Genomic DNA, 12,758 nt, shown 5'->3' with positions numbered 1-12,758 from the left:
GAAAGTATTCAGACCCGTTTAAATTTTTCACTCTTTGTTTCATTGCAGCCATTTTCCAAAAATCAAAAAAGTTCATTTTATTTCTCAGTAATGTACACTCAGCACCCCATCTTGACAGAAAAAAAACAGAAATGTTGAAATTTTTGCAAATTTATTAAAAAAGAAAAACTGATATATCACATGGTCATAAGTATTCAGACCCTTTGCCGTGACACTCATATTTAACTCAGTTGCTGTCTATTTCTTCTGATCATCCTTGAGATGGTTCTACACCTTCATTTGAGTCCAGCTGTGTTTGATTATACTGATTGGACTTGATTAGGAAAGCCACACACCTGTCTATATAAGACCTTACAGCTCACAGTGCATGTCAGAGCAAATGAGAATCATGAAATCATGAGAATCATCTAATTTTTATGAGGTTTTTATGCACAGCTCCTCTTCTGTTTACCTTTTTAAATAATTTCGATGGTCGGGGGGCAGACACCGTCACTATAGGATTTTCACTAAGTAACTCCTGAAATGGAGGAGCAGAGAAGTGTGTTAGACTGCGACTCTGCGTAGGGTTTTGGGTGGGTAACTGCTGAATTAGAAGGGCAGAGAAGTTTGTTAGACTGCGACTCTGCCTCCTGGTCTCAACTCTGGGTTGTCATGGATTTGGTCCACTAATAAACTTGGCCACTACTATATAGTCCTAATTCTTCTTTTAGTCACATGGATATGAAAACTCCTTTACCACAAATGGTGTCAACATTTCAAGGTCATCATCAAGGTTGGAGGAAGACAATTTGTGGTTTAACTGTTGTCATCATGTATGATAAAATAATTGGAAATGAGATATCAGGGTATGGGTGTTTTTTTTTTTTGTTTTTTTTCATTGTGTTTTTTTTTTTTTTCAGAATATTTCTACTCAGTCCCTTCCAAAAAAAAAAATGAAGCGTGTGTTTCCTGTTGTCCAGTCCTACCACATGATCCACTGCCAAATTAGGTTCCACATACCCACACTTTTCCAGCACAACACTAGAGACTGTAATCCTGGCCACCTCCTTAGCTTCATGCCCCGTTTGATTTGTTCATCTGGATGTACGTTGAATTTTGTCTCGATGTGGGAGAATGTCTCGCATACTCAGCAAATCACAGGACAACCCAAGGTTATCACCCTGAGACAATTTAAAAAAAAAATAAAAATATATATATATAATATTTGCAGAGCTTCTGTGAGCAGCACTGACCTAGACAAATCTAGCCATTCAGTGAACATGAGTCACTCCTGGATCTGTTGGTTGAGACGGTGTGATCAGCTCCACTGGCAGCCATTCAGTGTTACACCTTGTGTTACAAAACACCTGGAGCATCACCCTCTTGCCAAGCTCTGGTATTGAGAACTAGCGTGCAGGATAAACAATAAATGAATGTGAGATTAAGAACACAATTGGGAGCAAGAGAGAGCTTGTGATTTCATCTGCTTCTTCCAGCGGGCCTGGTTCAGGTTTCCAGGAAAGATTTGTTTAACCTTCCTACAGGCTTCTCTAACAGCCCACAGGCTGTTATGAGCACAAACGCACAGCAAATTAATACGCTGCTTATGACTGCAACTGCAAGCTGAAACTGTAACCATAGCTCATAACAATAACAACAGTTATTGGAACAGATTATTATCAGATATCTTTTCACGTATCTGTCCGATGTTTAATCTGTCAGGTAGGTATGAACCTGTTAATTGGAATGACTTTTGCTCACTGATAATTCCTTTCATAATAATAATGATGATAATAATTCCCTTCATAATTTTATAATGTTATAATGTTCAGGTTTTGTTGAAGCTCTTTTACAGAGGTGTTGATTCAAATGCATGGTCCTTTTGGAGGCTGCAGTTTGGTGCTGTTGAACTGTATTACATCCTTTATATGAGATGTAGTATTTTTATATCAACAAAGGTAGACAATATGATCTATGTGTACCTAATAAAGTAACAGCTGGAGATATCCTTTAACATCACAAGCAGCAGAGTAAACCCACTTGACTCTTTTCATAATGGTGTAACACTTAAAAGTTGTTGAACAGTCAGTTAGGCAGCAGTTTTGGAAATGTCCACGCAGATAGTGGTCAGTGGGATAAGCAGTGGCCATATTTAATCCTATAGCACACAGGTTGGCACGCAGATATGCATCTGAATGCAGGCTACGGCTTCATGGAATCAGACCCACTTGTACACTATTCACACTGCAGGGAAAACATGACCTGAACACCCACAAAGCCAGACACGAACACACTGACCCATTCAAACAGACTCCCAATCTGATGCATGTGCTTAACACACAATTGCACACATACACTGGCCTCCCCAATTATCTTCACACACACAAATAGATGTTGTCCAGGAATAGCAGGGCTTAGTTGTGTATTTTGTCTGCAGAGAAGGTGGCCGGATTCTGATAGATGTTGGATTAGATGGCAGGAAAGAGACACAGGGAAGGGATTAGTACTGATGAGCTGTGTGTGTGTGTGTGTGTGTGTGTGTGTGTGTTAACAATCTAAACGGGCTGTATTCAGCATACTGAGGGGAGATGGGAGGAGCTGCTGACACAGACCTCTCATTATTGTAATTCTCTTTCTATAAACACACACACACACACACACACACACACACACACACACACACACACACACACACACACACACACACACACACACACACAGCCATATATCAGTCATAATGCTGTGTGTGTGTGTGGTCTGCAGAGTAAGATAGGCTCTCCGCTAACACGCTGCCACTCATCACTTACGAGCCCCTCCACTCATCGCTGCCCAAATACTACACAGCAGTGGTAACTGCTGCCTCACGCACCCCCAGTGAGTGTGTTTTTATCTTTAAAATATTTCGCCGCTACAATATCAAATTACAAGTTACTTTTGGCCGTAGCTTACAGTAACGAGCAGAGAGACTGATGATATTGTCCAGATGTATAAAACTGCTGTCACTGGTCAATCCCCTGTCGTCTTCGTTCACAGTAGGGGTGAAATAATTTGTCAGATAATTGATTAGTGGATTGACAGAAAGTTTAATTTAGCCGTCAAAAGTGCCAAACATTAGCTGGTTGGAATATCTTTGTGTTTTTGGTTGGACACAACAAACAATCTGAAGACGTCACCTTGGACTTTTAATTATCGTTGAACATTTTATAGACTAGATGATCATAAGAAATGTGTAATCATTAATGAAAATAATCATTAGCTGAAAATATTATTTGATTAATTATCTGATCACTCTGCAGAGAATTAATTGGCAGTTATTTTGCATCCCTGCCAATGCTCCTGTTTTTCCCGGGTTTCTCCCAAAATTCAATGTACTTTCTGGCGCCCTCCTGTTCTGTTGTTATACCTGTAATTTGCATGGCCCGCAAACTTTATTATGAATTATCGTCATACATGGATCCAAGTTTTGGATGTTTGCCTGACGTCTCCTAAGTTGCCAGATCCTCAATGAAACACAATCTGCACACACAATCCACACACTACATACAAATCAACCCACCTGTTACCACAACCTGATCCAAGGGGTGCAGCTGCTCTCTGCATAGGCAGACGGGAAACCAGACCAGGAAAAAACTCCTGTATTTTAAAACCTAAGTGTTGGCAGGTATGATTTTTATTGATTTTAATTGTTAAAAAAACCAAAAGCATACATTTAATAGGTCCACCTTCTCAAATGTAATCTAATATCTTTGGGGCATATTAAGACTTAAGATTATTAGGAATTAGTTATACTAACACTTATTGATTAGGAGTTAACTGCAGTTGACTGTTGTAATGTCAACATTGAATTTTAATGCCTATACACCAAAGCTTAGTAATGTCTGAACTGCACTGACTAAAGGTCCGGAGGAGGCTCTGAAGCGGAGTATCCTTAGAGTACGTGTGTCCTGAAATGCTACGTAAACAGATATAATTAGATAATAGTCAGGCATCCTCTGTGTTTAACTGCATGTCTGTCACTCCACACCAAATGATGAAATTATATTTGCTTTAGGGAGGGCTAAGGGTTTATCGTTCGTGTTTTGTGTGCATTTAATTTTTCGGGTTGGTTTGTGTGATTCAACCTCTCCCTGTTTTTAATTGTGTGTGTCAAACATTTATGAAAGAGCAGCATTTACAGTGAGTCTGGTAGCAGAGAGGGGTACAGTTTGCCTGCAATTGCACAACAACATCCCAGCTTTGTTTTGTGCAGGTGTGTGTATTTGCTCTTGTACACACCCTTGAGAGATGATGAAAGAGCACATAGGCGAGAAGCTGAAGGTTTTTCCAGTGGAGCTGAGAGTCAAGGTTGATCAATAGCTAATGTAAAGTAACCAGTCGCATAGCTGGAGGTTGATGGGCTAAAGGGTCCTCAAACTGTACAGGCACAACACTGGTGCAGTCACTACTTGGCTTGTGTGTGTGTGTGTGTGTGTGTGTGTGTGTGTGTGTGTGTGTGTGTGTGTGTGTGTGTGTGTGTGTGTGTTTTCTTTACTGGCTGGTAGCTCTGTATTTGTATAACACTTTTGTCACTTCACTTATGATGCTTGTCTGCCAAGACAACGATGGGCTCCAGACTGCAGAACAAGTGATGATGGAACCAGACTTGGTAGCAGTATGTCAGGATTAATAAGGATCAGTAGCTTTAGTGCTGAGTGACTTGCCTGGAAGTGTTTCTACATAAAAACTGTTCATATTTTGTGAGAATAATGTTAATCAGGATGTATGCTTTTTCATTATTTGTTTTAATGTTGCACTGAAACAATTAGTCCTTATTTGATTAGTCAATTGATAGAGAAATGAACAATTTTGTTAATTATTTAAGTTATTCATTAAGCTAAAATGCTAAACATTCTGTGGTTGCAGCTTTTTAAATGAGACAATTAGCTGCTTTTCAGTTTTATATGATTTAAATTGAATGTCAGTTTTGAACTGTCTTGTCAGAACAACATGTTGCTTTGAGAACATTTGATGGGTATCTGACATTTCATAGACCATATTATTAATAGATGAATCTAGAAAATAGTGAACATTAATTGATAATGAAAATCATCATTAGGCAGCCTTTGACGCCTGAGGTTCAGTACGTACCTTACCATTTTGTATACCTTACTTCCCAAATATAAAAACATAGAGCATAAAGTTACCAAAATAATGATTTTATATGAGAAGATGAACGATAAAAGAATTGGTCAACAAGACGTTAGATTCTGATAAAGTGTTTATTTCCAGCTACGGAAAATAGTCTAATTGCGCGCTTTATTGCGATTTAAAATGCAATTTATTTTAAAGCTCTTTACCTTCTTTATTATTAAAAATGGACAAGCAGTGTATAGTATGACCAACACAATATTAGATAGATTAAACATACACTTGTCTTTCTTGTGGGTCAGGTCTGTGTTATGATGAAATTAGGTGAATTATTATTATGAGCAATGGTGAAATGTGAAGTATCAAATTTTAATAATATGAGAAAGATCATTTGAGAGTCAAGTCATGGCATTAAATAATATAATATCAGGTCGGCCTACCTACAGACCACAAGAAAAACTAAGTTCACCACAGTGCGTTATACAGTGAGCGCTCAATACAAAACTCACAGTTCAACCACCAAATAATGAGTCCTTATCTCAGTTCAAATCTCCTAGGAGTCCATCTTTCTATATCCCAGTAAGCAAAAAAAAATAAAATACTCCGTTTGAGGTTCAGTTTAAAAGTTGACCAACAAAAATAAAACCAAGGGACTCCTCTCGTGTTTAATAGACAAGTAACGACACCGGAGTTACCCTCCCCCGCAGCTTCCGATGCTGGTAAGACTGGCTGTAACCAGGCTGTAACTCGGGACAGACTGGGCCTCTTTCAGACTTGTGCGTTTGCGGAAGTCTGCCGGAAATTAATTTTTGGCCAGAGTAATGCACATGCGCAGTACTGTTTGTTTATGTTGTTACCGCTGACAGCGTCTATATTTAGTGGTTCTATACCTAGCCCTAGATATAACTAGAAATGTCTGTCACAATAAAATGTACATATCCTAGGATAACAGTGTCATTAAACCTTTATGTTGGGAAAGCCTTACCCTTCAGTCTCCTCTACTCTGTGCATATGTTTAGAACAGACACCCAGTTGGCTGGTGGAAGAACAACTTTTTTCCTTTTTAAAAGTGAATGGCTTTTTAAGGTGACGCTTGCCCAATGCTTGTTGACAAAGAACTTTAATTCAACTATATACTTACTTTTCAAGAGACAAAATTACATAATTATTATTGTCCTATCAACTGGCACCAACTCATTTAATGATGTGTCTGCAGTCCTGCTCACTCTGATGCCTTTTTTTGTGCAAAAAAATCAATGTTCTCTTGAATGTTATCTCTGTGAACACAGTTAAAAAATATTCTCAAACAACCAAAAGCAACGGACAAGCGTTTTATAGAAAAATCCCTTTGTTCCTTTTAGTACGATAATCAATGAGGGAATGGTGAAAGTAAAAGTATTTTTAAGAAAAACAAACACTGGAAAGGAAAGAGTTGACATTTTTTACAATACCCAGTAGCCTGTTTCAAACATGGAGACTAGAAAGGCAGTCGGCACATTTCTACAAAGTGCAGGATCTTAATTAGATGCTTCACTGTCTGTAGGCTCTCCTGTGTGTGTGTGTGTGTGTGTGTGTGTGTGTGTGTGTGTGTGTGTTTGTTTTCATGGCTGTGTTTATTTAACAGGTTTGTGTGGGTGAACATACGATGTGTGCTTGTGCATTTTTGTTTCTGTGTGCCTACATGCATGCACTATGTGCTGTAAGTATGTTGGTTTAGTGTGTACAAGTATGCACACCTAAATGCTTCCATGCTCCGTGTGTATATGTGTGTGTGTTTTTAGTACTGTTTTTAGTAGCAGTTCCAGCACTGACTGACTGAGCTGTCTGAAGGCTGGCAGGCTGCAGATTTGTAGCGCATTCGGCTGATCATCTTATCTCCTGTCACCGACAGTGAAAGATTGGAGGAACTGAGCTCACCGTGACACACACGCATGCACACACACTTACACACAGTCGTCATCTCCTCCTCTGCTGGTTCTTCCTCTCTTGCTCGCTCACTCAGTCTTGTTTTTTGTCTGTGTTGCTGTGTCTTTCTCTCCATCCTCCAAACCTTCTCTCCCTCCCTCTCTCTCAGTAAATGGTGCCGAGCCAAACACTAATTATTACAGGCAATCATTTCGACATGAAATACCCACTTCCTGCTCACCACTCTCCTCCCCTCTCTCCCTCATTTTCTTCCCTTCTCACTTTTATGCTCCTGCAGTCACATAATGGGGGGCGCGCGCGCGCACACACACACACACACACACACACACACACACACACACACACACACACACACACACACAGACAGTAATTTCATTCCTTGAAGTCCATTTTGTGGGGAATGGTTATTTCTTTCTGAGTGCGACCTTGGGGTCTTTCCTGTAAGCGCAAGAAGTGTCCGTCTGCACCGTGTGTGTGTGTGTGTGTGTGTGTGTGTACACATTTGCTATGCAGCCTTGCAGTTCTATTGTGCAGTTTCTGGATTGCCTTGCCAAAAACAGAGGACTGATTTTACGCATTTAGAGCCCAACTGGGTGACTGCTGCATATGTAGTAGTAGTAGTAGTAGTAGTAGTAGTAGTAGTAGTAGTAGTAGTAGTAGTAGTAGTAGTAATAAAAAAATTATTATTAGACTTTGTTGAAGTCGTTTATCAAATAAAATTGCAAAATATTCTCTGTTTCCAGCTTGTCAAATGTGAGGATTTGATACTTTTCTCTGCTTTATATAAACTCAATTTTGGACTGTAAGAAAAAATCCGCAAAACACAGGCTCTAGAAAATTTTGATGGACATTGTCACTTTCTTTTGATTTTATTGACCAAAGGATTAAGTTATCAGAAACGATAATCGACTGATTAATTAATCCCTATTTTAATTAATCCCTAATTAAAATCTTTAGTTACAGCCCTAATCACAGCAAAACATTTTATTATCTCTGTGCCGATCAATCATCAACTATTTTCTGTTATTTGTACGTGTGTCTAGTCATTGATCTGTTCATCCCAAGTTTATGTCGTGATAAACGTGCTGGCAGCTGTGCACGCACGTGCGTGCACACAAACGCGTGCACACACACAGTCTCATTAGTTCTCAGCCCAGTTGTGAGTAACTTCTGCCGAGAGGCAATTCCACTGTAATAAAATCTAGAGGGTGTGGGGGTTTAATCCTCACTACCCCCTCCACCACCACCACAACCCTCTCCCACTCTTCGTCCTGCTTCTCTCCCTCCCTCGTCCCTCTTCTCCTCGACTGGCTGGCAATGATAAATGAGTCAATTATATCTGCGTATGTGTGTGGTGTGTGCACACGGTGCAGGAGGAGTAGAGCGGATGGAGCCGTTATTACCTGTTGCGGCTGGGTGTAATGTTGCGGTATTAATCATATTCTAATTTTCCTCCGCCAATCGACCACCCCCCCACCCCCCCCACCCCCCCCAATCAATCTATCTGCCGCCTGCAAACAAGCCGGTGTAAACTGCCAAGAGCCCTAAATATACTACCTCTCTGGGCAGGGAGGAGGAGTTGTAGGTAGTCAGAGGAGAGAGAGTTGCATGGGTAACATGGGAGGTGTTTGTGTACTTGGACCTGATCTGCAAACAGGTTTAGAAATGGAATTGTGTGTGTTTGCAAAACCAGCCGTTGACATTATCCATTTTTAGAGGACACCGGGGGCTGGTTTGGGTGTGAGGAGAGAGAGACAGAAATATAGGACACCTGGGAGAGGTGTGTGGGGTGGGGGTGGGGTTAGTGAGTGCTTCCAGGCCCTCGCTGTAGCTGTGGTAGCCTGACATGCTCAGAGACTAAGCAGCAGACACAGGTCATGTCCTGAACACAAGAAGGGAGAAGTGATTGTTAAAACAGAAAAAGGCAGATTTATTACATATCCAGACAGAATTGGCCCTTTTGACCCACTTAAAGCAGAAACTTCGACTTCAGTGAAGTGTGCTGTCGAAGGTGAAAGAAGGGGGAACGTTCAGACAGAGAGAGAAACAGACGGACTGGCTGGTAATTGGGGAAGCAACAAAATGAGGAGGAGTGGAGGGCACATGGATAGATTGAAAATTGTCCAGAGAGAGACACCTTGGCTGTGCCTGCCTGCAGTCTTGGCTGGGTTTCAAGCTCCAAGCGTGACTTTGTCTATTTCTGCTCTGCTCTGAGGTGATAATGGGCTGTCAGCACCCCAGTCACCCCGCTCCCTCCTCCCCCACCGAGTGTGAGAGAGTAGGGAGAGGGAAAGGAGAGGGGTGACAGAGAGTGTGAGTGAGTAAGGAGTAATTTGTTGTCATGTTGCTAATTGCATTTTGTATTTTTATTTGGGATATGATACACAGCAAAACTCACTGTCTTTATTTTTTTTCTGCTCTTCTCTCTGTTGCAGTTTGAAAATGGAATGTGAGAAACTGGCTACAGAGAAGACTGAGATCCAGAGACACTACGTGATGGTGAGACAGACACACACACACACACACACACACACACACACACACACACACACACACACACACACACACACACACACACACACACACAGGCCATGTCTCTCCACATTCACTCAAGTCCGGTGCCAAGTCCGCTGAATCCCTTTCATCTGCCAACAGCTGCCAAACAACACCCACCAAAAACCACCCGCAAGACCACACACACATACATATTATAGGACTGCAGAATAAACAGCACTTACATGGGCGTGCAATCTTGGGCTTGTTGTTTGAGCGTATTTCTTTTCATGTCTGAGATATGTAGTCGTGGGCTATACTGCTGATGTGTATCCACATCTGTCTAGGGCTGTTTATAGAACCTCAAACATTTTGGTACCAACCATCTTCATGTACAGTCTATGGTACCAACCCACCGAGTTGACAGCACAGAGTATCAAATGCCTAAGTGCTGAAAGCTGGAATCCATTGTCTGATCTGATTCATACTTTTCTTTATTCTTTGATCACATTGTTCCCAATTTTAAATCAGAAATTCAACTGCTTGTGCTCAGAGAACAATTAACATTTGAGATCTTTGGATTCTTTTGTTAAATGAAAAAAAGTTTTTTGTTGAAAACCCTGTTTTTAAAAAAGAAGTATTATCCTGCTAGGTATTATATTGTATTTTATATTATACTAGTATTGACGTATTGGAAACAACTCCCATCTTGAGTGTCTGTGTCTGATACAGTAAGCAGCACAGGTGTGATAAATAGCAAATTTGTAATGTTTGGATGCCTCTGTCTGATTTTAATTCAAGCCACAATGGAGCATTTAACAAGAGTTCATGTGAATTTAAAGCCAACCTGTGGACTTTTTTATCTCTAATAGCGCTATGAAGTTGCTGCTGAACTTCGCTAGACCTGAGTTAGTTGATCAGCAGAAAATTAATTGACCAATCGTTGACATCATCCTGTAAGCAAAATATCCCAAATTTTCTTGAATGTTTGCTGGTTTTCTTTAACTTTACTATAATAAAAGACTTTGGGCTTAAGACTGTTGGAGAGTATCATCTTTTGAAATGGTGTTGGGTATTTTCCATTATTTTATGACATTCTAAAGATCAAATGATTAATTGGTTAATGAATGACAATACTTGAGTAGTTGATGTGTGAGAGTTATGCAGACTTGTCACACTGCTGTGTCACTGGTTGTCAGTCATTCCCTCCCACACTGCTCTGTTAGGGTTTAGTGTGATCACACGGTGTAATCTCTGACACCGCTGCTTAATTTGCCCACTCATTGTAAATGTTCCTCTAAGTTTGAAGCTTTTTGCGTCTCATCACTGAGGGCAGGGGAAGTTATAGAAGTAAACATGTGACCATGTGGAGTGAGCTAGCATCAAGCGCAGGCCAGGTCTCCTTTTCTGGCTGATGATTTGGGTTTGGATGAGTTTGGATGTTGCTAAGCAACAGGCGAAACTTGGCACACCGACTGCCAAGCAGAGCTGGCAGCTGCCAGGAAAGGCGTCTTTTATGGTGGCACACAGACACACGGCGAACGAGGAGCGCACACACGCACAGAGAAACACACTCGCTCTCAGGGAAGCGTGCACAGAAAGCAAACAGATACACACGCCTGCCTAGTTGCTTGCTTGTGTTACAAATGCGCACACACACACACACACACACACACACACACACACACACACACACACACACACACACACACACACACACACACACACACACACACACACACACACACACACACACACACACACACACACAACGCTAACTGCCAGGAAAGATGTCTGGAGAGAGAGGACCCCTGCCATCTCCTCTCGCATCCTGCCAGCCTGTTCTGGCTGCCTAACTGCCAATCTCTTCTCTCCACAACCAGCCACGCTGAAAAGCAAATGTCAACCTGTCACTTTTCGATGCATCTGACTTTAAAATGCTCTCCTCTTTCCTTTCATCCATCTCTAAAGATAGGGGGAGAGGGAGACCCTCACATGTCTCTCTCTCTGTGGCATCTGCTCCTGCGTTCCTCACAGCTCCTTCTACCTTCGGGTAAAAGCCAGGGTCAAATAGCTCACATTAGACATGATTATTGCAATAGTCTGTCACCTCCTTCTGCCTGGCAAAAATTTCCCTGCCTCGCTTCCAGTTTCTGGCTTCCTGAAACGCACCTCAGGGTCAATTTAGTGCCATTGACTTTCAGCAGAGTCAAGGTGGAATTAGTGGTAATGTGCTTTTAGGGACATATGGGCACTTCAGAGTGCTCATGCGAGGGCTGGCGTCCTCCTGAAGCTCGGAGCAGAGGAAAAGATTTAGAGTGGTTCAGGGCTCACACTTTTGAGTTTATTTGTATAAAAACAATGACTGAAATGCCAATTTATGTAAACGTAGGGTCACACATAACGTCATGGCACAATGAGATGTTTTTTGTTGGGTAATTTGTCATTGGTTCTTGTCTTGAAGAAAGAGTATTTGTATGGGTTTTTTTAGTTATTTTTATAAGATGTAAGATGAACGGATCACAAATATATAGTTTAATTTCTAAAATAGCAGTTTTTAGAAAACAAACAGGAGTAAATAGTGTATTTATAGCTTTGTTTTTATTCCACAAAAGTCTACATTCCTCATTCAGTCTTTCAAAATGATGTCCATATTCCTATATCCACATAGGAAATATTCATTATATTATAATAATAATAATAATAAACTGAGGTTTATGTACTCTTCACATGAGTTTGTGTATGCCAATCATGTGATTTTCTTGTATATTAATTGATGTCTGGTGTGTTTCAGTATTACGAGATGTCCTACGGCCTTAACATTGAAATGCACAAACAGGTGAGTGAGCTCCAGGTCTCTTGCTCTAAATGTCTCTCACCTCCTCTCTCGTCCTCCTTTCCTTATACACCTGAAGCTTTTATTATTATCACCGCCTCCTTTTTTTGGCCCGCAATTAGCTCCACTCAAAGTAACTTATATTTTACAGGGAAGTCTGTACCCCTTTCTCTCTTTCTCTTCCTGTCTCTTTACCACTGTAGTGTCAGTCTCTCTCTGATGGACCTCTATAGCGGCGTTATGCTGTGGAGGCGTTAATGGGATCCACAAACACAATTAATTTCCCCACCACAGACAGATGTGAAATACGCTGCCCTTCCTCAATTTTCCACAACACCCTCCCCTGTCATAAATCCCTGTCTGTTACTACCTCTGTGCTCCCTCCCTCCTCCCTGCC

At 41.1% G+C, this 12,758-nt stretch overlaps 1 protein-coding gene across 6 annotated transcripts in view; it reads left to right on the top strand.

Annotated features, from left to right (window-relative positions):
* The window catches only part of tle2a (TLE family member 2, transcriptional corepressor a), a 46,595-nt gene that overhangs the window by 19,185 nt on the left and 14,652 nt on the right, over nt 1–12,758 (top strand). For all 6 annotated transcript variants that reach the window (XM_046050062.1, XM_046050060.1, XM_046050064.1 and 3 more), the window contains exons 3-4: nt 9,468–9,531; nt 12,320–12,364. In XM_046050062.1, coding sequence (XP_045906018.1) covers nt 9,468–9,531; nt 12,320–12,364 — 109 coding nt within the window. The remainder of the gene's footprint in view (nt 1–9,467; nt 9,532–12,319; nt 12,365–12,758) is intronic.

Source organism: Micropterus dolomieu, linkage group LG05 (assembly GCF_021292245.1).
Source record: "Micropterus dolomieu isolate WLL.071019.BEF.003 ecotype Adirondacks linkage group LG05, ASM2129224v1, whole genome shotgun sequence".
Taxonomy (NCBI): domain Eukaryota; kingdom Metazoa; phylum Chordata; class Actinopteri; order Centrarchiformes; family Centrarchidae; genus Micropterus; species Micropterus dolomieu.
This window is presented reverse-complemented; position numbering and strand designations above follow the sequence as displayed.